The 22182-nt window shown below is 36.1% G+C and overlaps 1 protein-coding gene across 2 annotated transcripts in view; it reads left to right on the forward strand.

The window, feature by feature from the left end:
• The first annotated feature begins 386 nt into the window (after positions 1–386).
• LOC114355041 (alkaline phosphatase, tissue-nonspecific isozyme) overlaps positions 387–22182 on the forward strand; it is a 37619-nt gene continuing 15823 nt past the window's right edge. The window contains exons 1-2 of one of the 2 annotated variants that reach the window (XM_028307698.1): positions 387–446; positions 11763–12064. In XM_028307698.1, coding sequence (XP_028163499.1) covers positions 401–446; positions 11763–12064 — 348 coding nt within the window. In that variant the 5' untranslated portion in view covers positions 387–400. Of the gene's footprint in view, positions 447–7604; positions 7722–11762; positions 12065–22182 lie in introns of those variants that run through there. The other variant, XM_028307697.1, reaches the window with a different exon arrangement.

Here is a 22182-nt window from a genome sequence, read left to right on the forward strand (position 1 = left end):
TGATTTCGTACTGCGCTGCCCGCATCCAGGTGCTTCCCACTACTACCACCAGATCGTCAGTCCACCTAGTTGCACATTACTACTGCAGGAGTATGAAACTTTTTTATTTATTAGGGGCAAACGAATCCCACTCTTTATTTTAAAATCTTTATTTATGTTATGTTTGTGATTTTCAAGACATTCTAATGTTTGTGAGAATGATAACTTTTTGATAATTCTAGCCAGAACCCAAAAAATTTGGTAAAAAAATATATTTTAATAAGATATACAATTAAGACAATTCTCAAGAGGATGAGTTACAATAAAAATAAAGCACCATGTACAAACAAGTGTTTAAGTATAATAACATGTTCAGTACGATAATCTCGTAGTGACGGGCTCGCCTCCGACTGTACACGACATGCGGTTGACTGTACTATGTCTGTTGGCGTGCGTCAGCGCTTACGGTAAGTAGTTTTATTTACATAAAAAAATAAGCTCGTGGTAAATATAAAAAAAATATGTAGAGCAAAACGAATAAAAGCATTTATTAGGTAGGTACTCGTACCTGTGGGTCAGTGTAGCTACTAATGTGTAAACCATAGGCTATAATGAAAAGACTGCATTTATTAGATAAACCTTAGCATAGTCAAATGGTACAGTGTTACTAAGTTAGGTACTAAGGCTGAGTTGCACTACCTAACTTTGACCGTAACTATAACTATAACCGGTGTTTTTTGTATGGAGTTTGACAGATTTTTGACGTTTGTCAAAGTTAAAGTAAGATGGTGCAACCGAGCCTAAGAGTTAGGTACTAATATGAAATATTTTGAAAAATATCATCCATAATTTTATGAGTCATTTGATATTAAAACACTGAATTAATTTCATTTAAATATTACATGAAATAAAAGTAAATTAAATAAATAATAGAAAATGTAGTATTTTATACACCACAAAAAACTATGATAAAATAAATAATAACTCATACCACGTAAAATCCTCGTAAAAAAGTAGAGACAAGGATAAAACAACAAACGACTTAACCAAGTTTTTTAATAGTTTAGTACCTACTTGTCAAAATTAAAGGATTTTCCTCAATTCATAATCTAACGACTGCAACTCGTGTAAGCTACATGAACAGAAAACAAGAATTCTGTATTATTGCCCAAACTACTAATATAATAGGTAATCGGGATTACCCCTTCAGAGTACTCATAGGTACAACTTTACCATGATAGTACCTAATAAGTTCTGAAAATTAAGACACCCGTAACGAGCCCTAAAAATATCCCTAAAACCTTTGTTTTTGATTTGCAATAAATGTGTATTATACGCTATTTATACAAATACAGGTCATCGCCCAATACATATGACTGAGGTCTCTCAACACATTGCCATACGCAGTCCGTCAATTGGAGCACAAAGCACCAATTTATTGCAAGGCTAAAGGTACACAGGTCCTCAGTAGGGTACGGAGTTGCGAAATATGTCGAAATGATCCGGCCCTGACAAGTTCTATGGTGTTTTCACTTTAAATTCTTTATTAAAAGCCCTCGCCCGCGGGCTGACTGTGACCCTTTCACAAACACTATACTTATTGCCACCAAAAATTTAGTTTTCATATCGCCAACATGAGGAATGTGTCCTCATTGTAAACTTCCACACATTTTTCATCTCATCAGCAGATAATTTGTGTCAAACTCTCAGAATCAAATTACTTATTAAATTGGTTTCAGAAGATCGAGCAATATCAATATTGAAGTTTTCGACTGTAGCACTTACCTAAAAACTTATTTTTACAATATAATACATTTATGTTACTATTATAAACACTATACTTATTGCCACCAAAAATTGAGTTTTCATATCGCCATCATGTGGAATGTGTCCTCATTATATGGATACGATACTTCCACACATTTTCAAAAGATCATTTTCGGGTGTCAAACTCTTAAAATCAAATTACTTATTTGTATATTGGTTTCGGACAGTCGAGCATTAGTAAGTATCATTTTTAATATTGAAGTTTTTGAACACTTACCTAAAAACTTAGTTTTACAATAAATTTTTCTTTTCTATGGGACAAATTTTAATGGGCATAATTATTTTACGTAGACTCCGAAAGTGAAGACATTCATGATTTCATTGAAGTACCTTTTACAAGAAAGAGGAATGGAGAGGTGATATAGGAAGTTAAGTGAAGTTGGAACCCTCAGCTTAAAAATCCGACTCGCACTTTACCGGTTGTTGTTGGAGTCCTTGAAACACCTACTCTGCGAATGTGACGCGCTAGCTAGAACTAGAATGGGTCTCCTGGGGTCGGCTTATCCGACACCAGAAGAATATAGGTCCTTCTCACCCAAGCACTTGATCCACTATATGGATAGGATCTTTGTGGATGAGGGGGGATAAAGGTATAGGGAAGCACAAAAGATCCCAATGGGTCGACGTGCACTGCGCCCATGCGCGGCCCTAAAATAAGATAAGATTACCGGTTGTTGTTTATGTAACACTCAAATCTAATTAATAGACCGTAACGATATGACATAACAGATAGTATTTATTACAAATCAGCGAATTATCAACAAAGTAATCCGAATCTAGTGATAGGCACTAACTCATTTGTATGTCAAAGATCGGCTCTTACTATCTGTTTACATAATTATTGTATTTTAATTAGTTTTGTTTTGAATCAAGCAAGACGATTGCGAAATTGTCGATAGTAGATTACGAATATTGCTGAGCAATGTCTGATGTTATTTCTGTTTTTAATTAAAATTAATCTTATCAGTTTTCTTTACTTCACCTATTATTCTTAAACTAAGTAGGCCAGAGCATCTAATATGACAACAATGTCAATTAAACCACTCACTCGAACCACTACACCAAACGGCCGACCAAATTGTTCTGTATTTTGTTATAATATTTGATACCTAATTCTGACAATCCTATTACTATTATCTTGCCCTTGACACTTACCAAGCCCACTGCAATCTGATAATCCAGTGTCTATACCACTCCGTTTGTTAATTTTGGAGTTAGTTTTATTTTGATAAGATTGTGGGAGTGAGTAACCAAAGTTGCCTGAGAGTGGCAGCCGACATGTTAATCACGTGCACAAACAATTGCTATTCCTACTTTTTATGTACAAAACTAGCGGCCCGCCCCGGTTTCGCATGGTTGCAATGGAATTTCCCGGATTTTCTCTTCTGTATTATGCATGTTTTATACATGTAAACCTTCCTCTTCAGTCACTCTAATCTATTAAAAAAACCGCATCAAAATCCATTGCGTAGTTTTAAAGATCTAAGCATAAATACGGACAGACAGCGAAAAGTGAATTTTTGTCTTATACTATGCAGTGAAAAATACAGTGTATAACCATTAGGTAACTCTATGTACCCCTTGATTGAAGTCATTTTTAACCCCCGTGGCGTAGAAAATGGTAAACCCATCAAAAACAATACTTGTCAAAAAAACCAAGTCTCGCAACTCAGTTGTTCTACGGTAAAAAGTTGTGAGATCCATGTAATACCAAGTCCAGGCCAGGAAATCTTTAACGTTTTACATAAATTATTGACTTGGCCATCGCACTAAATAATTTAATTTACACGTGTTTTCATGCGATGTCCAAGTCAATATATTTATGTAAAACGTTAAAGATTTCCTGGCCTGGACTTGGTATTACATGGATCTCACAACTTTTTACCGTAGAACAACTGAGTTGCGAGACTTGGTTTTTTTGACAAGTATTGTTTTTGATGGGATCTCATTTCTTTTTGTATTTTGTAGACAGCAGTTATGTATCTAGAAAACTGGACCGAAATTGAAAAATTTTACTCGACTTGGCGGTTGCACTACCGTGCCCCCAAATATTTTAGTTTTTCCTTGATTCATACACCAAACACTACTTATATTCCAAATTTGAAGCTTCTAGGTCTGCTAGAAGTGCCTTAGAATTTTGATGATCGGTGAGTCAGTCAGTGAGTCAGTGAGTCAGTGAGTGACAAAATTAAGTAACTTTGACCCGTTATAATTCTTAAACTACTGGTTCAAATTGAATGAAATTTTAAATATACCGTGTCTTTACAATGCCTGCATAGCTAATGAAAATTCAGCCTTCTAGTTTTATCCACAACGAAGTTACAGGCGGTCGAAAATGGCCTGAATTGCTTCGAGAAAAGGATGGTACGGCCGTGCCGCTTTTTTGCTCGACTTGGTGGGGGCACTGCCGTGCCCCCAGAAACAACAGAAAAAAATCATCTCACAGACAATAATAATATAGGTCTTGCATTTTTTTTTGCTTGCTTTTCATTTTTAAGAAAATTCAGTAAATCTAGAGATGTTAGATTCGATACAGAGTTGCAAAATAGTATTTGTTACAGCTATTTTAGATACCACAGTATTTAGCTTAACGTCCTAGTTTATTTTAGATCTAAAAACAACACAATTAAACTGTAACTTATCAGCTGTCTGTCGATCGCATTAATCCAAGTTGAAGCAATCATTGTTAATGTTATCACACAATCAATTTAATGTTATCGTCTTTTTAACAACTATTGCATTAGCTGGAACATGTCAATTGCGTGTAATCCTGTCGGTATCTATCAGATATTTTATTATAATTCGGTCATTAATTTCATGTTTTATTATCATCTTAAGCAATCATTTCGCAAGCAACAAATAACTGATAATCAACTCTGTCTTAAGAGTTTTATAATATTCATGTTTTATTAATGTTAACAAATCTACATATTGATTTTCAACTTAAAAATAGATTTTTACCCCTAATTTACAACTCTCCAAAAACTGCTCAACAATATCGTGCGTAATCAGCCAGGAAAAAGGGGTGTGAAATTGTGAGCTCGTTGCTTGCAGTGCACGTGAGTAAGAAGTTCAAGCCTCCAAACACAGATGGCGCTGTGCTGACTTAAATCACGCAAGTTTTTGATTTTTTCCCAGACTCAAATAGATGGGTAAAGAGATTTGATTTATTACTCTCACTGATACGCATATAGAGTAGGTTTAATAAATTTATCCGCACGTAATTAAAATTTTTGGAGAACAGCGTACTAAGTGCTGTTTATAAAAATATCAATGTAGCTGTAGGTACTCGTAGGTGGCTGCAAACAGTCAATCGGTCGTTACTACTTAGTCCTTAGTTATTGTTGTAGTAGTTACCTAGCGCATTTTTGCAAAAAAATACCGCAAAAAAAAGTTAAAGCCGTTATCTACCTGACTAGGTCCAGGGTAAGATAGAATCTGATACATCACATCAAACTAGATATAATAAACCATCTACTGAATAAACCCACCTTAATACTAATAAATAAAGAAAACCAATGTGACCGACATAGACCGCAGAATTGCTAAAATAAGTGGCTTGGGCGGGGCTCATAGGCTCATAGAGCTGATGGCCACTGAGGCAGAAAAGTCCTATAGTGGCGACCACTGGCCGAAAGACGTAGTGTGGGCAGGCCGAAAGACGTAGTGGAGTGACGATCTGGTGAAGGTCGCGGGAAGTACCTGGATGCGGGCAGCGCAGGACCGGTCTTTGTGGAAAACCTTGGGGGAGGCCTTTGTCCAGCAGTGGACGTCATTCATTTGGTTGAAACGATATGACGAACGACGACGATACGTCACAACAATATTGAACTTGCGGGAAAGATGCCCATTTTCCTTGAGTTACCAATTCCATTATAAATGTGCGTCAAAACTGTAACGCTTTTTTTTTATAATATTAAGGCCGTGTATTAAGAAACCACGCTATATCTAAGTATCAAATCCTACTAATATTATAAATGCGAATGTTTGTGTGGATGTTTTTTGCTCTTTCACGCAAAAACTACTTAACGGATTTTGTTGAAACTTCACAGTATTATTGTTTATAACCCAGAATAACATTATAGGTTATAATTTATGACGATATGTGACAAACTAAATTTCACGCGGGTGAAGCCGCGGGCAAAAGCTAGTTACACATAATTATGAGACACGTACGTATTGTTTCAGCCAAATGACGTCCACTGCTGGACAAAGGGCTCCCCCAAGTATTTCCACAACCGGTCGAAAACTCATTTCGGCGGGTCGGCGAATTGTTGTGTAGACTGCATTATATTTTCTTCATACCAATTTCGTTGTGAGCTCAATGACAGTTCAGTTCAACGCTCTCCAGACAAAAAATTATCCTTGAATGCTTGGGTTTTATAGCAATCAAAAGATCAAGGAAATCATCTATGTTGTCTTACCGACGTTACGAGTATCCATGCTGAAATGGGTCGTAATCGTATGGGACCGGCTGATGGGGAAGACATGGTGGAAAAAACGCAGCATGAATCATCATGTCAAAATAACGAATGTTACTTGTAAAAACTCTAAGTTCTTTAAGCTCGCCAGTTGTACCACTATTTTTTGTTTGCAATAAAGATTTTAAATAAATAAGTACATTCATTGCCATCGTTTTAAAGATGAAAACTTTAATATGATAAAATGGTAATAACCCGTCTGGCTAGAGTGAGGAGTGTAGGCCAAGCCCTCCCTTATACCTTTGGTAAATTTGAAAAAGACGAACTCCAGTACAGTGGAGGTTAAAATGACCTAATGATGAAGCTTGGGATGGCCATGTTTCGATGCCTGGTTTTTTAGGGTTCCGTAGTCCTGTGACAAGGAACCCTTATTCAAGGGTTATAATGAGACGCGGGGAGTGCTTGGATTCGGGCAGCGAAATACAGGTTATTGTGGAAATCCTTGAGGGAGGCCTTTATTCAGCTGTAGATGTCATTCAGCCGAAACGATATGGGAAAAAAATTAGGGTGATAAAGTAGAAACTATATTCAGTTACGAGAACCTTCACTGATTGGGTTTTTTTATTGGCGGTCAAGCTGTAGATAAAATGAAATTGTTTATTCAGTACATAGGCCCTTTCCAGGGTACTTAAACACGTCCCAAATATAGCTTGCCCTACCACCACTTCGGGACAACATAATGGGCTGGTGCTGAGAAGAAGTGGCGGAATAAACTCAGTCACCTTTGTCAGCCTCCTGGCCACAAAGGAGTTGCAGCGGTGGGAACAAAAGTTAAAAATAGTCCTGTTCAGTCATCATTCACTCGTCATGTCTGTGAACAGGCGCTGCTTTCGGGGACTGGTCAATCCAAGTTATTCAAATTTATGTATGCGAGTAATTTCTACTAGTATTTAAGTATCTTAATCTGTAAGTCTAGATATTAGCACGTCACTACCTTGTTTAATATACCATGCAATTTTGTATACCCATTCTTGTAAGATACACCATACAAGAATGCATGGTAAATTCAGTGAACTGCTCTTGAATGAAATGTACCTACTACTGCTATTTCTGTTTATTTATATTATCCGGCATACAGTGGTGACTGAGTTTATTGCGGCGCTTCTTCTCAGCACTTGCCAAATGTTGGTCTCGAAGCGCTGGTAGGGTAAAAAGATTATGAAACGTGTAGAGGCTCTTTAAGAGCAAAATATTTGACGATTTGTAAGTACTATTTATTAGTCTAAACAAATAAAGAAATTTTTACTTTGACTTTGACATTAAGAAGTAGAGGAGAATCAACTAAATAAGTAAGCGTTTGCCAGCCGCGTCGAAACGTCCGCACCTATCTGCCGTGTTCGTTGATAAACGCAGGCGCCGGCGCACCGCGCGCAGTGATGGCGGGATTTCGCGCGTGTCTGCTGGCCGCGGCCGTATGCGCTTATGCGCTTTCAGGTGTGTTAGCGTGTTTGTGATTGTGTGGTTTATGTTTGTGAATTAATATGCGAAAAATATGTGAATTGTTTATGTCGTGCATGGGAAATGTTTAAAAACAGCTAAATCTTTGCGGAAACTGAAATTGACATTTATATTTCTGTGTTTACAAACATCTTTCAAGTTATAAAACTTAATAATTTTCAAATTTATTTTTCTCATTCATAAAACTAAGTCATTTAACTAAACTTCTTACGTATCTTTTCATTCGTACAGATTTTCTTTTCAGAAACAATTTTACTCAAACCTTTTGAAATTCGACTAAAACAATAAGTTTTCATTACCCCGAAATATAAAACTGATTACAACAATTTGAAAATTATAAACAAGTTTTTACTTCAGCAACTACTGAAACCAAAAATTCTTTCATCACATCATCTAAGGATTAAATAAATCATCATCAAACATTAAATTCTCTTGAAAAAATTGACTGCTCTAAGAAGTAATAATAGTTAATTGCTTAGAAACTATGTTTTTATCCGAGAAATTCAAGAACAAATCTCTACATATCTTTCTAATCATCAGTTGTTCCTAACAATTTTTCAACTTATTGGCTATTCATTATCTAAATAGTTCTCATTATCTACTACCAAATAAAACATCACCACCTCCTTTAATAAAACTTTATTCTAATATTTAACCCTAAAACCGCAAGTGTTCCTTACGTAAATACTCGTCTCATCAAGATTTCTATTCTTGGGCGAGCTATACTGCCATTGTGGTCAGTCGGATCACAATTTAACCAGTTCAATCATCCTTTACAACGTCCAGACCGCAGAGGCGAGTTTATAAATGTTACAATACCTACTCCGTTGGCCTTACCAGCTCCATATTTGAAATCCCAGATTAAACTTACAGTTTTATTAAAAAAAATCTTAATAGGATTGAAAATTTTATTGAATCTGTCTGAAAAATATCTTAGTGTGACATTTAAATCAAATCAACCGATAGCGTAAATTACGGTACTGAAAAAATAATTGGATTCACCTTGTCAAGACTGGTAAGTCCTTGTTTTAATTCAACAAACTTAAACTTGAACTTTGAAAAGAAAACAATACACCTTCAGGACTTGCACGTCATGCGCGTGTGTATCATATGAATCAAATATTTCCCTGTCTATCTGTCCTTATGTATGCTTAGATCTTTAAAACCACGCAACGGATTTTGATGCGGTTTTTTAATAGATAGAGTGATTAAAGAGGAAGGTTTTTAAGTATAATACATTGTACCTGTGCGAAGCAGGGGCGGGTCGCTAATAACCTATGTGACGTAAACAATTAAAGGGTTATCCCAAACCTCAATGTTTAATGTCATTTTAACATCACCCCGTCCTGATAGATTATTTTTTGGAAATAAATAATGTAGAATCGTTTATCGAGAAGATCATCTGTAAATTATTTACTGATGGAAAAACTTAACGCAAACATTGCTAGCCACAAACACATTTTTTTACCTAACTGATATGAAAAAACAGACACCAAAACAATGGAAAATCACATGTTTTGACATTTACTTTATCAACCTGGCAGTAACACAGTGTGATAATTTTTACCTGGGACGTGACTTTTTAGAACTAACACGGAAATACTGGACGTGATGAATTCTATGTGTATCAATTTAATTAAGTAATATATCTATTGGTTAACCAACGCTAAAACAACGTGTTTTAACTTTTTTATCTACAGTTGAAAAAATAATTTTATGTGTCACCGCAACTTTACATAGATTGTCTATAGAAATAGGTTGAAGTATGGTCTAGTTCAATAAACAATGATAACGTTTCAGACGGTAAAGAATAGGTACATATTTGCGATCATATAAAATTGCGGTTTATTCCCCAAAAGCGTGGAACGTTAGGCCAGGATATTACGCATAAGAAAAATTAAAAAACCCTAAAAAAGTTGTTACTTTTTAAGTAAATACCTAAACGAGGATAGCCCCCTTTTGCTTACTTATAATTTGACTATCATACTAGAATCACCCCTTTAGAAGTGGTTTATTTTTTCCATTATATAGAGGCTAAGAAAATACTGAAGAAAGCCTATTCCACCTAAATTGAAATGCATCGCTCTACATTACCGTGACGTCATAGTACACGCAACCTACAATTCAGCAATTAAATTGGCACCTTAAAGATGTATCTGACGTAGGGGTTTGACCCAAGGCTGACCAGACCGGGTCAGAATAATAAAATTGAATGATTAAAGAGTCAAAAATTGCATCGCGAGTGGATCAAGGTTCGCGTGCTCTTGCATATTCGATTGGGTAATAAACTTAAGTTATGATGCAGTTTTGAAATTAATAAGAGGTCAAAGTTCACAGACACAATAAAACAATTAAGATAATATTTTAGTGGGAATCATAATATGATTACCAAAAATGACTTAAAAATTAATAAATGGTATTTATTTTATTTTAAATCAAAACATATTATTATCAAATCTGTACTACATAAGAACAATGCAAATGTATGAAACTAGCTTTTGTTAGCGTGAAATTCAGTTTGTCACAGATCATAAATGACTATGGCCTATACATAATGTTTTATCAAAATCCATCCAGTAGTTTTTGCGTTAAGCAATAACAAACATAGATCCTCACAACTATCGCATTTATAATATTTGTAGGATAATTATATCATTCTGAAGTATGTATAAACAAGAATAATGTAGGTAATGTTTTATCAAAATTCGTTCAGTAGTTTTAAAGTGTAACAAACATACACCCAACATCCTTTAAAACTTTCGCATTTACGATAATAGTAGGAGAGAATGGGAGAAAAACTCAGAAAAAATACTTCTTTCAAATCGAACTTCCTTTTCACATTAAGTAGCAATACGTAACCAAGGTCAAGTTTATCGAACCAACGACCCGACCTCGTGCGCCACAGACCTTATTAGCCGTACAATGCGATATTTTAACGGCCCTTTTCCGGAAGATCCTGAAGTGTTAAAAAGTCCTTTACCTTGAGTGAAACAAGTTACAAATTGTAACTTAAGATATTATTAAAGTGTAATGCAAATAAAAATATCATTTTTAAGATAATTATGTTTCCTTGCCTATTTCTTTGTGTTTGTGACATTATGTAGGTACAATAAAATGTCTATACCTAATCAATAATGAAGTAGGGATAGTGGCTATTAATTCGCCGTAATATTATTAATTGAAAGCAAAGATCCAAAAACTATAAAAAAAATACCATGCCTATTCAAGGGTTAAAATTAAAAACGTGTAATATTAACCATACAAATATTTACATGTTAAAATAGGTCAATTATACGAGTTATTGTCAATTTGCCATAATACCATAGATTCATCACACTTTTGTTGAAAATAAAATAGAGCCTAATTACTACGTGTAATTTTGCAGAGACATACTTAATATCACATTATAATTTTATTATAACAACATAACATTATAATTTTATTGTGACGAATATTTTTTATTTATATATTTAATCTTTATTAAAGAAACATACAGCCTTGTTTGATACTCGTACATGCAGCTTAAAATTAAGTGAGTTACATACATACAGGGTGTCCCAGAATGGGTGAATCAAACTGCTAGGGGAGGTAGCTCTACTAATGTACTATGCCTAAAAAATATGAAAAAAAAAGCGCATTAAGATACAATTTTTTTTTTAAAGTGAAAATAAATCAGCTTTGACTAAGTATCTGGCTATAATTGCTGCGTTTGGAGTTTATTTGTACTTTTTTCTTATTAATTATTATTTGTAAATGATAGCTTCGTTTATCTGTAAACAAACTTTTGAAAATAATGACTAGATTTCGAGTTTAGAGCAATTTATTTAAAAAAAAAATCCAAACTCAAAAATTTTTTTTTCATATTTTTTGGGATAGTACATTAGTAGAGCTACCTCCCCTAGCAGTTTGATTCACCCATTCTTGGACACCCTGTATAATTTTCCATGTGACGAGTAGACTGTGGCAAATCGACGATAACCCGAAAAGACCACGCACTAACCAACTCTCTCTTTACAGAAGAGATCGTGTCCACACCAAAACCGAAAAAGGTTTTGGACACGGTCATGAACCCTTCGTACATTCCAGCCAAAGAAAAACATGGTAGCTACTGGAGGAAGCTGGCATCTACCACCTTGAAGTCCAAGCTGAAGGAGACCCCCAATACGAATAAGGCGAAGAATGGGATCTTGTTTATAGGAGATGGAATGTCGATCACAACTGTGATGGCGGCCAGGACATTTGCGGGGCAGTTGGATCGAGGACTTGGGGAGGAGAACGTGCTGGAATTTGAGAAGTTCCCCGTCACTGGGTTGGCTCGGGTGAGTTGATTTAGATCTTATTTTCTAGGGATTACAGTTTTAAAACTGAAGGCGTTTGGCACAAGGAATTAAGAGCTTTATATCTGAAACCAGCTTAGTCTTTGTAAATACAAACTAAATGGAATCCAAGGATCCATCTAATCCTTTTTAATTGGTGAAGCTCGCTTCCACCTTCGGCCTGATCATCACTTACCATCAGGTGAGATACAGGCCAAGAACTTCCTCGTTGTGGATAAAAAAAACATCAAATTTGACATTTATTTTGATCTCGCGAGATTTGAACGTACACCAATAGCTTGCGACCACTAGGTACCACCGCAGCCACTCGTCCAGACATGACTTTTACACTTTGAGTACATGCTTCTTTGAGATTTCCGAGGTTCTAAATGTACTAAATCTTATTATGGGTTCCAAAATAGTTCTACCTTCATTATTTAGGTTTCACTGACCAAGCTTTGGGCAAATGGGAAAGAGAGCTAGGATTAGTCCCGCTACCAAAAACTGGTAAAAACCTCTACCAAAACCGCCATTAACTAGTAAAAAAACTCATTTACGTGACACTTACATTTGTTCGTTTTATAAGCAAGCAAATAAGGAAGGAAGTCGCAAAGCACGGCCCGTTATCCAATTGTACCAGATTTCGGTACAAAAAAATTTAATCGACGCACATTGTTGTCAATGTACCAAGCATCATTGGATTTTAAACTCTGATTTAATACTCACAAAAGTGATTTACTGGAGTTTAAAGTAGCGATCGTAAATGTTACATAAACTTTTTTTCTTATTTTGTTTTGGATTACTGTTAATCTGTCGTGGATCATCGGTCATTCGAACTAATCTAGAGGTACCTATTTGAAATTGCATCTGTATACTTTACATTTAAAGTTTTTATTACTTTGATAGGTCATTAAAATTTATGATACTAAAGAATTTATAACATTATTATGTTATTAAATAATTATGTAATTTCAGCAGTTCATGATGTTAGATACATATTTAATTAAGAAAAAATATTATTTTTTTATTGAGGGAACTAATGTAGAGTTCGAATTGACTCTTGGTTGTATATTATATTTGAAGGAAGTTTATTTATTTTGTGTAAAATCTCATACAAAATAATAAACAAAATAATAATAATCAACCGGAAAACTAACTCAAATCGTTAGTTTAGTTTGACCCATTATCGGCTTAGGTATAAAAGAATTTATGAAACGGAACGAATAAAAAAATCAATAAGGTTTTTGTCGGTCCTTTGTCAATATCATATTTTACTTACACACCATCGATTTAATTCTGGTGCACTATATTTCTTTAAGCTGAAAGCACATCGGATTAGCTAATATTTGACGCAAAATTACATTTGTATATATTATCGTTTCATCCACGAAGACGCGCCCCACCAATTTTTGGTGGAGGGAAGCGCGGGGTGCGGGGAGTTTGATCCGAGCAATCAGAGTGTCATTATTGTAGTGTGCGTGTGCACTCATGGATATTTAGCGTGTACCGATAACACTCAAACATTAGCGGAAGAATGGTGGGGCGCGTCTTTGTGGATGAAACGACCTATGCAACTGCTAAAGATGTCAGTGATGCCAAAATACTCGCATTTAACTTAAAGTGCTGTCGTCTGTATGTACATCAAGGAAATCTGGTGATTTTTTTATGTTTTTATTACCTTATAGTTTAGCATTTTACTTTTTCCTGGTTAAGTTATATCGCCTTGTTGTAGTTTATTGTCATTTTTGTAGTGGCCTTTATTTTTGCATCGTTTTATGGAGTTAATAATTAAGTTTTCATTGACCTAAAAATAAACAAGTCTTTTATTGTAAAGTAGCAATTTCAGTGATTAAAATTATCCGCTAATAAATATTGAATTGTCATTGATACACATTTTCAAGTTTCCAAGTAATTGCGGGGTATTTATCTTAATGTCATTATCATTATCTTCAGGTAAGTTGTCTCCATTGCAAGAGCATGATCCTAGAGAGGCTAAATTAGAGAATTTCGTTCGTTAGTTTCAGCCGAAAGACGTCCACTGCTGGACAAAGGCCTCCCCCAAGGATTCCCACAAAGACCGGTCCTGCGAAATTAGAGACTTTACTAGATGAAAATTAAGGATTTGGCCTAAATTCCCAACGCGCTGGACAGACTGGCTGAGAGGCCTGTTGTTCGCATATTCCTCCCAGTTACCCTACACGACATACGCCCGTATTCATAAACGATGCTTGCTTAAGTGAAGCAGCAAATCGGACGCACAGCGTTTAATAGAGCTCTGTGATTGGTTCGTGTCACCCGGTGCGTCCACCACACGCACTGTGAGACCTCATAGTAATGTTTGTGAATACGTCGACAGGCACGCACGGGAAGAATGAAAGTAATTCCTAATCTACTCTGCTTGAAATTATGAAATGTAATCTGTCAACGTGAAATTGTGAACTTTGTCAGTTTATAATATAACGCGTTAGATTGTAAACTAACAGTGGGTTAGGTTAGGTTAGATTGTAATTTAACTACGTCAGATTATAATCTGACGGAATTCACAATTTTACGGTGACATATCTATCTCTTACATGAATCTAAACATATTCTATTGTCTTCAGCTTTTATTTCATTAATAGCATCAAAGTAACTGTAGTGGTTTCAAAGGTGACCACGGATTCAAAGGTGCCATATTTTTCTTCTCTAATATTAAAATACTAGCTTTCCGCCCGCGGCTTCGCCCGCGTGGAATTTTGTCTGTCACAGAAAAACAATATCGCGCGCGTATTTGCTCACCGTTTAGACATACCCAAATGACAAACATTTTAAAAACAAAATCTGCTCAATCGGCCCAGTCGTTCTCGGGTTTTAATCAGACTAACGAACATCAATTCATTTTTATTTATATAGATAGATAGATAAATTATGCCCCATGTATGACACTTGTTGCACTACTTGTACTATGTTCTATTTACTGCTACACAAAAACATAGTTTGAAGAGCTGTCTGTAGAATGACGACGTATTTAATTAATGGCACCTTTCACGACCACGAGTCATAGTTAGACCTTTCATTAGCTGAAGTACTTATTAAGCGAGCGAGTCTACCTCGATATTATCTACTTATCGAGATGAAACTGCTTCTTTTTCTTAGTCGAAGTTTTTTAGGTAAACTGAAATAATGTACTTGTGTTATGTTTAAAAAAAAAAAAAAAATATTTATTTTTGTGACAAAAAGTGGCAGCCGCATCGCGGGCTGTGGCCAACCGCTAGTGTTACTTTCAAACAAATTATTGTTATGAATATTATGTAAATCGATGACTCTAAAGGCTCCATTCATTGACACTTGCGTGTAAAAGAAGTGACACGACACGACCCGACACGACACTGTCACGTTCATGATCAAGGAGAATGCGCACGCGCCGAGGTCTCATTATGGTCATTGTGTTTTTATCTAGAGGAAGCTCTTGGCCTACATTTCACCTGATGGAAATTAAGTGATTATCAAGCCAAAGGTGACAGCGAGCTTCTCTAAGAATCCTCAACCACAGACACCTCACAGTGGAACTGACTTTCTTACCTCCGACTGCCGGAAAACAGAAAAGCTGTTAACATTGTTGTTATGGAGACAGACTTTGATAATATCAAATACGGGCTAGCCAGGCGGACGTAGGCCCTACCAGCAACCAAACCTAACAGAATGGTTGATGATCAACGGGACTATTAGTTATTTGTGCAGTACAAATACGGACCTCTACACCAAACGGCCAACAATTGTCCATAATAATTTAGTAGAAGTCTCTATTATGTAAGCTATCATAATATTTTTATACAAACTACTATCACTGTAACATTGCTATTATACTGAAGGTACCTATTTCTTTTCAAGGAAAACCAAGGTTTCAATAGCTGTCATTAGGTAAGTATTTATTATTCAGAGCTGTTTTATTCTTAAGGAAATTCTTGACGGTGAAGTCCCTTTACTTTAAAAATGGTTTACGCTTATACATAATATTCCAACGGAATAGGTAGAGTATAATGTTTTTCTAAGGCTGGGTTGCACCATCTTACTTTAAATGTAATAAACGTCAAAAATCTGCCAAACTCCATACAAAAGAACCGGTTATCGTTAAAGTTACAGTCAAAGTTAGGTGGAGCAACTCAGCCTAAGTATTTACCGATATTAACTTTTTGACATATCGTCACCGTCGTGGCAGAATTAAATAACTGACACTTTTGGCAAAAACCACTTTTTCCACTTTTTGTATAGTAGAAAGTGTTACCTATATTTTGGTCTTACTCTCGTGGCAATATCTATGATATTTCCAAAGATATCTTCAGTTGAGTGAAACTGTTGACCATAAATTACAACTCTATTTGTTGTAGAATTTACGTGGCAAAACTGAATAAGTGACTTTATTTAATTCTGCCACAACTCGCTGCGAAACATTGCTTCAAAATACTTGTACTAAGAAAGTCAATAAGTGACTTTATTTAATTCTGCCACAACTCGATCCGAAACATTTCTTCAAAATACTCGTAAAATTGTGTTTTTGATTTATTTCATTTTTGTAACATTACTTTAAATGTTACTTTTAATTTCAATGTTCATTACTCAGATGTTGAATCTGGATAGTTACCTTCATCATCATCATCATTTCAGCCTTATAGGACGTCCACTGCCGAACATAGGCCTCCCCCAATGATTTCCAATATGACCGGCTGGTAGCGGTCTGCATCCAGTGCTTTCCTGCTACCTTTATGAAGTCCACGTTGTGCTTTCCGGTACGTGCCCTCCTCTCCAGAACCTTCTATTTCTCAGTTCTGCCTATTATTTGCCCTGTCTCTTGTACAGAAAAACCGAGCATAACCCTCTTCAAAGCACGCTGTGCAACTTTGAGCTTATTTATAAGGCCTATAGTAAGAAAGTCGCGTTCTCGAGCCGTATATCATCAATGGTAAAACACATACAGATTGTAGATTTTCGTCTTTAGGCACTGAGATATTTTGGACGAAAGGATGTTGTGTAGTTTTCGGACGCTGCCCAGCCAAGTTGGATTCGACCTCTTTCTCTACCTAGCTGAAACGTTTGTCCGAGGTAGACATACTTGTCAACAATCTCGATATTCGAGCTCCTAACCGAAACTGGGTAGGGCGCAACATAGACATTCGACAAAAGCTTCGTTTTTCCATGTTGTTCACCCGAAGGTCTACCTTTTGGGAGATTAAGGTCATCGTGCATTGTGCCGAGGTCTCCCACTGATTTTGCCATGACCACACAATATCGTCGGCAAACCGAAGGTGAGTGATGTACTCGTCGTTGATGTTTATGCCGGATCTTTTCTAATCAAGGAGTTTGAAAGCGTCTTCCAATGCAGCGGTGAATATTTTCGAAGATCCGGAGATATAACATCTCCCTCATGCCTCGCTGCAGAGGAATCGCCCTCGTACTCCACTCCTGTGTGTGTACAAGCACTTCAGCACCTCGATATGTACCGATACTTTTCAGAAACCGGCTTGTTCGGAAGGCTGGAAGTCATCGAACCTACGCGCGAGATCATTCGTGACAACTTTCGAAAACAGCTTGTAGACATGACTCAGAAGCGAGATGGGTCAGTAATTCTTCAGCAAGGTTTTATCCCCTTTCTTGAAGAAGAGTACCACCACGCTTCTGTTCCGTGCCTCTGGCGTTGTTCCCTGGAGTAAGACGAAGTTAAATAATCTCTGAAGGACTTGACTTCAATGTCGATGTTCCACCCGCGTTCAGAAGCTCCGAGGTTATTCCGTCATCACCAGTGCCTTGTTGGTCTTTAGGTGTTTGCGAGCCATCCTAATCTCGTATAGGCTGATTATGCTGATATCCACAATTTCTTCGTCGAGGTATATAGCTGTCCATAAAACTTTTCAATCTCACCCAGAACCTCGGCTTTTGTTGACGTTACACTATCTTCCGCAGTCTTCAGCTTCGTCAGCTAGCTTCGACCAATAGAGTTGTCTCTTGCGAACACTTTCGAGCCTTGGTTCCGCTCTATCGCCTCTTTAATACTATTTGTATTAAAGTTGCGAACATCATTTAGCAAGGACTTCCATATCTGTCTATTGAGCTGCCGATGTGCTTTAGCGTCAACGGAGATCTGCAGTGACATTGAACGTCGTTCTGCTATGACGTTGAGGGTAAGGGATCCCTATGGATCCCTAGGTAGAGATCCCTATAACAGTTTTATTGTTTTTGGATGTTTTAATTTTGATATTCATTTCGATGTTGGTTCTTTCAATTTAATTTCAATGTTATAGGAATCTGATGTTGATGGTTACCATACCAATTTGTTAAACATTTATAGGTATTAAATAAGTAGGTATGTTCTAGTATTATTTAACAATTTTACACATTTTGACTAAAATCGCAATAACAAAACAAATAAAATAAAATGAATAAATTAACATTTAGGTCAATAAAAGTGTGGCAAAATTAAACAAGTGTACTTATTCAATAGAAATATTCGTTTTTGTAATACCTTGGTTGTGGTAAAACTAAATAAGTGACATACAAAAACTAAATAACTGCAACTTAGTTGTAAAATACGGTTGTGGCAGAACTAAATAATTACATTTTTATTTTTTTTATTTAAAATAATACAAAGTAACACCATCGAAGAATATTGAATTAATAAAGGTAAATTGCTGTATAAAATATCAAAAGACCGACAATAAAAAAAAATTACCCATAAAAGTTTTCGCCATTTTTAACGAAAAAAAACACAAAAACGTGAATATCTCGCAACTTTGGTTTTGTCAGTTATTTAATTCTGCCACGACGGTGACGATATTGATGATGACATTATCAAATTCACTGTAAGATTTTTTTTGTATGGGACAGGAGGCAAACGAGCAAACGGATCCTGATGGTAAACGATACTGTCGTCCATAGACCATAGGTAAAACTAAAGACTAATCAAACTTCCTTCACAGGACAGGCAATGCTTAGTGTCGAGGTCTGTCTTTTGTTTTGTACTAGTTGATTTTCATTTTCATTTTCACTTCTGTTACCTACCACTGCAACTCCTTTGCAACCAGTCTCTATTCTAACGCTTGACTACCAATGAAATCCAAACAGTGAAGGTTGAGCTCAGTCCATGAGATAGTGGACTGTCTTGGAGCCCGCAATGAAAAACAGAAGGATATTAAGGCTGAGTTGCACCACCTAACTTTAACCGTAACTATAACGGTAACCGGTTTCTTTGTATTAAGTTTCACAGATTTTTGACGTTTGTAGCTAAAGTAAGATGGTGCAACCCAGCGCTAGTGTTCGAAGAATGAAATCGAATTATTTCCTCTGAGTTTACAGCTTATCTAACGAAACAATTGAACCCATGAACATTATGAACAGTATACTTGCTAATTAAATGGTTCCAAGTGGATTCTCGAGGGCGCTTATTAAGTGTACTTACTTCACAATACCCTCAGAAGTGATACGCGTATTTGTCAACAATATTACAATGCGAGGAAGGAAATAGGAAATTATGCTGCTTAATTGTCAGTCCAGCCGTATTCACGACCAAGGCTGTGAAGACTGCCAAAGGCTACAAAGAAAATCGTGGAATAAGAGATGTTTTACATACAGGAAAATGGTGAAAAAGTAACTATCTTTACAATAATATTGTAAGGTGTAACGAGTTGTATGTGGTTTGTTTTGAGTCATCATGTATGTATCATGACAAATCTGTACCCCCAGTGAAAAGGGAGTTAAGTCGAAAATGGTGATTTTTGGGAAATCGCATTTGAAGTTAAAAAAAATCCTGCTTCGTCGCTATTAGAGATAACTTCGATGGGTGCCTGGAATAAAGCCGCAATAGCCATAGCAGCAGTTTTCCGATTAAGTGATTTTAGTAAACTGCGGGTCCCTATACACCTTTTGAATTTTTTTCAGAATTTTATCTATGAAACTGCCTGATTTACCAAAAGCACTATGGATATTGAATCGTTATTCCCATTCATCATTTAAAATTTGTTGACCGGAATAATCGTGCCATATACAATGTTAAAACTTTTATTTAAATCTTCTACAAGCAAACGGCTATTACTGTATCCTTCAGATCAGCGCCCGAGGCTGCAATACACTATTGCTGTTTGATTAATTGCATACTTTTTACCGGAATAAAACCACAATGGACTCTTACGGAACTGATTTTCAATGTATGAAGCGGCAATATGTATTTCTACCTTTTTTAAAGTATATTCTAAGCACTATAACCTTATGCACATTAAATATTACTCCAGAAAAAATAACGCATCGTTTGATATACAAACCGTTTTGATACGCCTCGTAGTTTAGAATTATTCAAAATTGACACTAAATCTCTTCTCCTCTAAAATTGTGTTTTGTCGATTGTGGCTTTATTCCCGGCACCCATCGATTGATGAAATATTTTTTAGGTGAAAGGTAATGTTAGATATAATTAGGCAGTGTGCCATTTTGGGAAATATAGCATGTGGTTTTTTCGTATTTAAATAAAAACCTAGTTATATCACCATGCACGACAACTTTACATTCGTGTAAAGTGATGTAATGGGATATAAATCATTTTACACCACACTGAATTAACCACACGCTAACAAGTGTAAAGTGATACATTTTCCACCATTTCTGTTGATAATTTTTTGTTTCTTCAATTTTAGAAAAAGTTGTAAAATAAACATAAGTAATTACACTATGAGGAATCATTATTTTAGGTTATTTAGGGTAAATCGTCCAAAAATTGTTACTTATATTAATATCCACCAATTTTGTGGAGAAAAAAAATGTGTAAACTGATCTAACTAACACAATAGCGATCTAAGTATCCTAATAATTATGTGTAAAGTGATATAAGTGGCGACTGTAAAGGAATAAGGCTAGAATTTGAGACTGAATTCTAATTATTTACTCCTTTAATGTTTATTCTGATCTGAAACTACTATTTTATTCATTATTACACCATATACCATGAATGATATCGGCCTAAATCACATACATTATCTCCTATTATAAAGTAAGTATAGCTGAAGCAATTGTGTAGTAAAGACCAGAAACAACAATGGTTTCACATGAACTAATTAGACAGGAGACAGAGAAAAGTTTGTTTTCTACAATTACCCTTTTAGGAATCAAACCCTGGACCAGAGATGGTGATGTCAAGGTATATTGATTGCCTTTTGGCTACAGAAGGATAATATAAAAGTAAATTCATAAAATGCATTTGTTTTCAACAAAGAGGCTTTTAAACAGCATTTTAACACGTCCTAGTATTACTTGAACCCTACAATAATTTTGGGACATAAATGGACCAGTGCTGAGAAGAAGCAGCGCAAGAAATTTAGCCACCCTTGTCAGACTCTTCTTAAATCATAAATAACTTGAAAAAATCGAACTGCCTGGGGCGGTAATCTTCTTAAATCAATAGAGACATGAATTAACAAGACATGTTATACTTGCGAGCTAAGCAGATAAAGTCCAGCAACACATGCCATTTACACAATTATTTACTTTATACATAGTATCCCAACTAATATTATAAATGCGAAAGTAACTCTGTCTGTCTGTCTGTCTGTCTGTCTGTTACGCTTTCCCGCTTAAACCTCGCAACCGATTTTGATGAAATTTGGCATAGAGATAGTTTGAGTCCCGGGAAAGAACATAGGATAGTTTTTATCCCGGTTTTTGAAACAGGGACGCGCGCGATAAAGTTTTTCTGTGACAGACAAAATTCCACGCGGGCGAAGCCGCGGGCGGAAAGCTAGTCCATTCATAAGGACTTTCGTAGATAGTTTCTCAGGGCAATCGAATATTGCACTTAGCCTCTTGATTAGACCATTGTGTGCTATTTGTAGTTTATCTTCCTATTCCAATCGCTCAAGACCCCCCCCCCCAAGTAGCAGCAGCCTATCTAGGTCGCTACAGGCCTTCTGCAGCGACCCTGGTGATTGGAGAATTTGAGCCTGTTGATCTGCTACGCTTGAGCACTACTTGTGCACGTGCTTCGGTTTTTCTTCTGCCTCCATGCATATTCTACACAGTAGGCTGTCTGTAACAGCTATATTGTGTAGGTGTTTGTTTAACATACCTGTTATTACACTTAGGACCTTGTGGATGTTGTCCCTGTT

This window comes from Ostrinia furnacalis, unplaced genomic scaffold (assembly GCF_004193835.3).
Source record: "Ostrinia furnacalis isolate ACB-3 unplaced genomic scaffold, ASM419383v2 OfSCF2311, whole genome shotgun sequence".
NCBI lineage: Eukaryota > Metazoa > Arthropoda > Insecta > Lepidoptera > Crambidae > Ostrinia > Ostrinia furnacalis.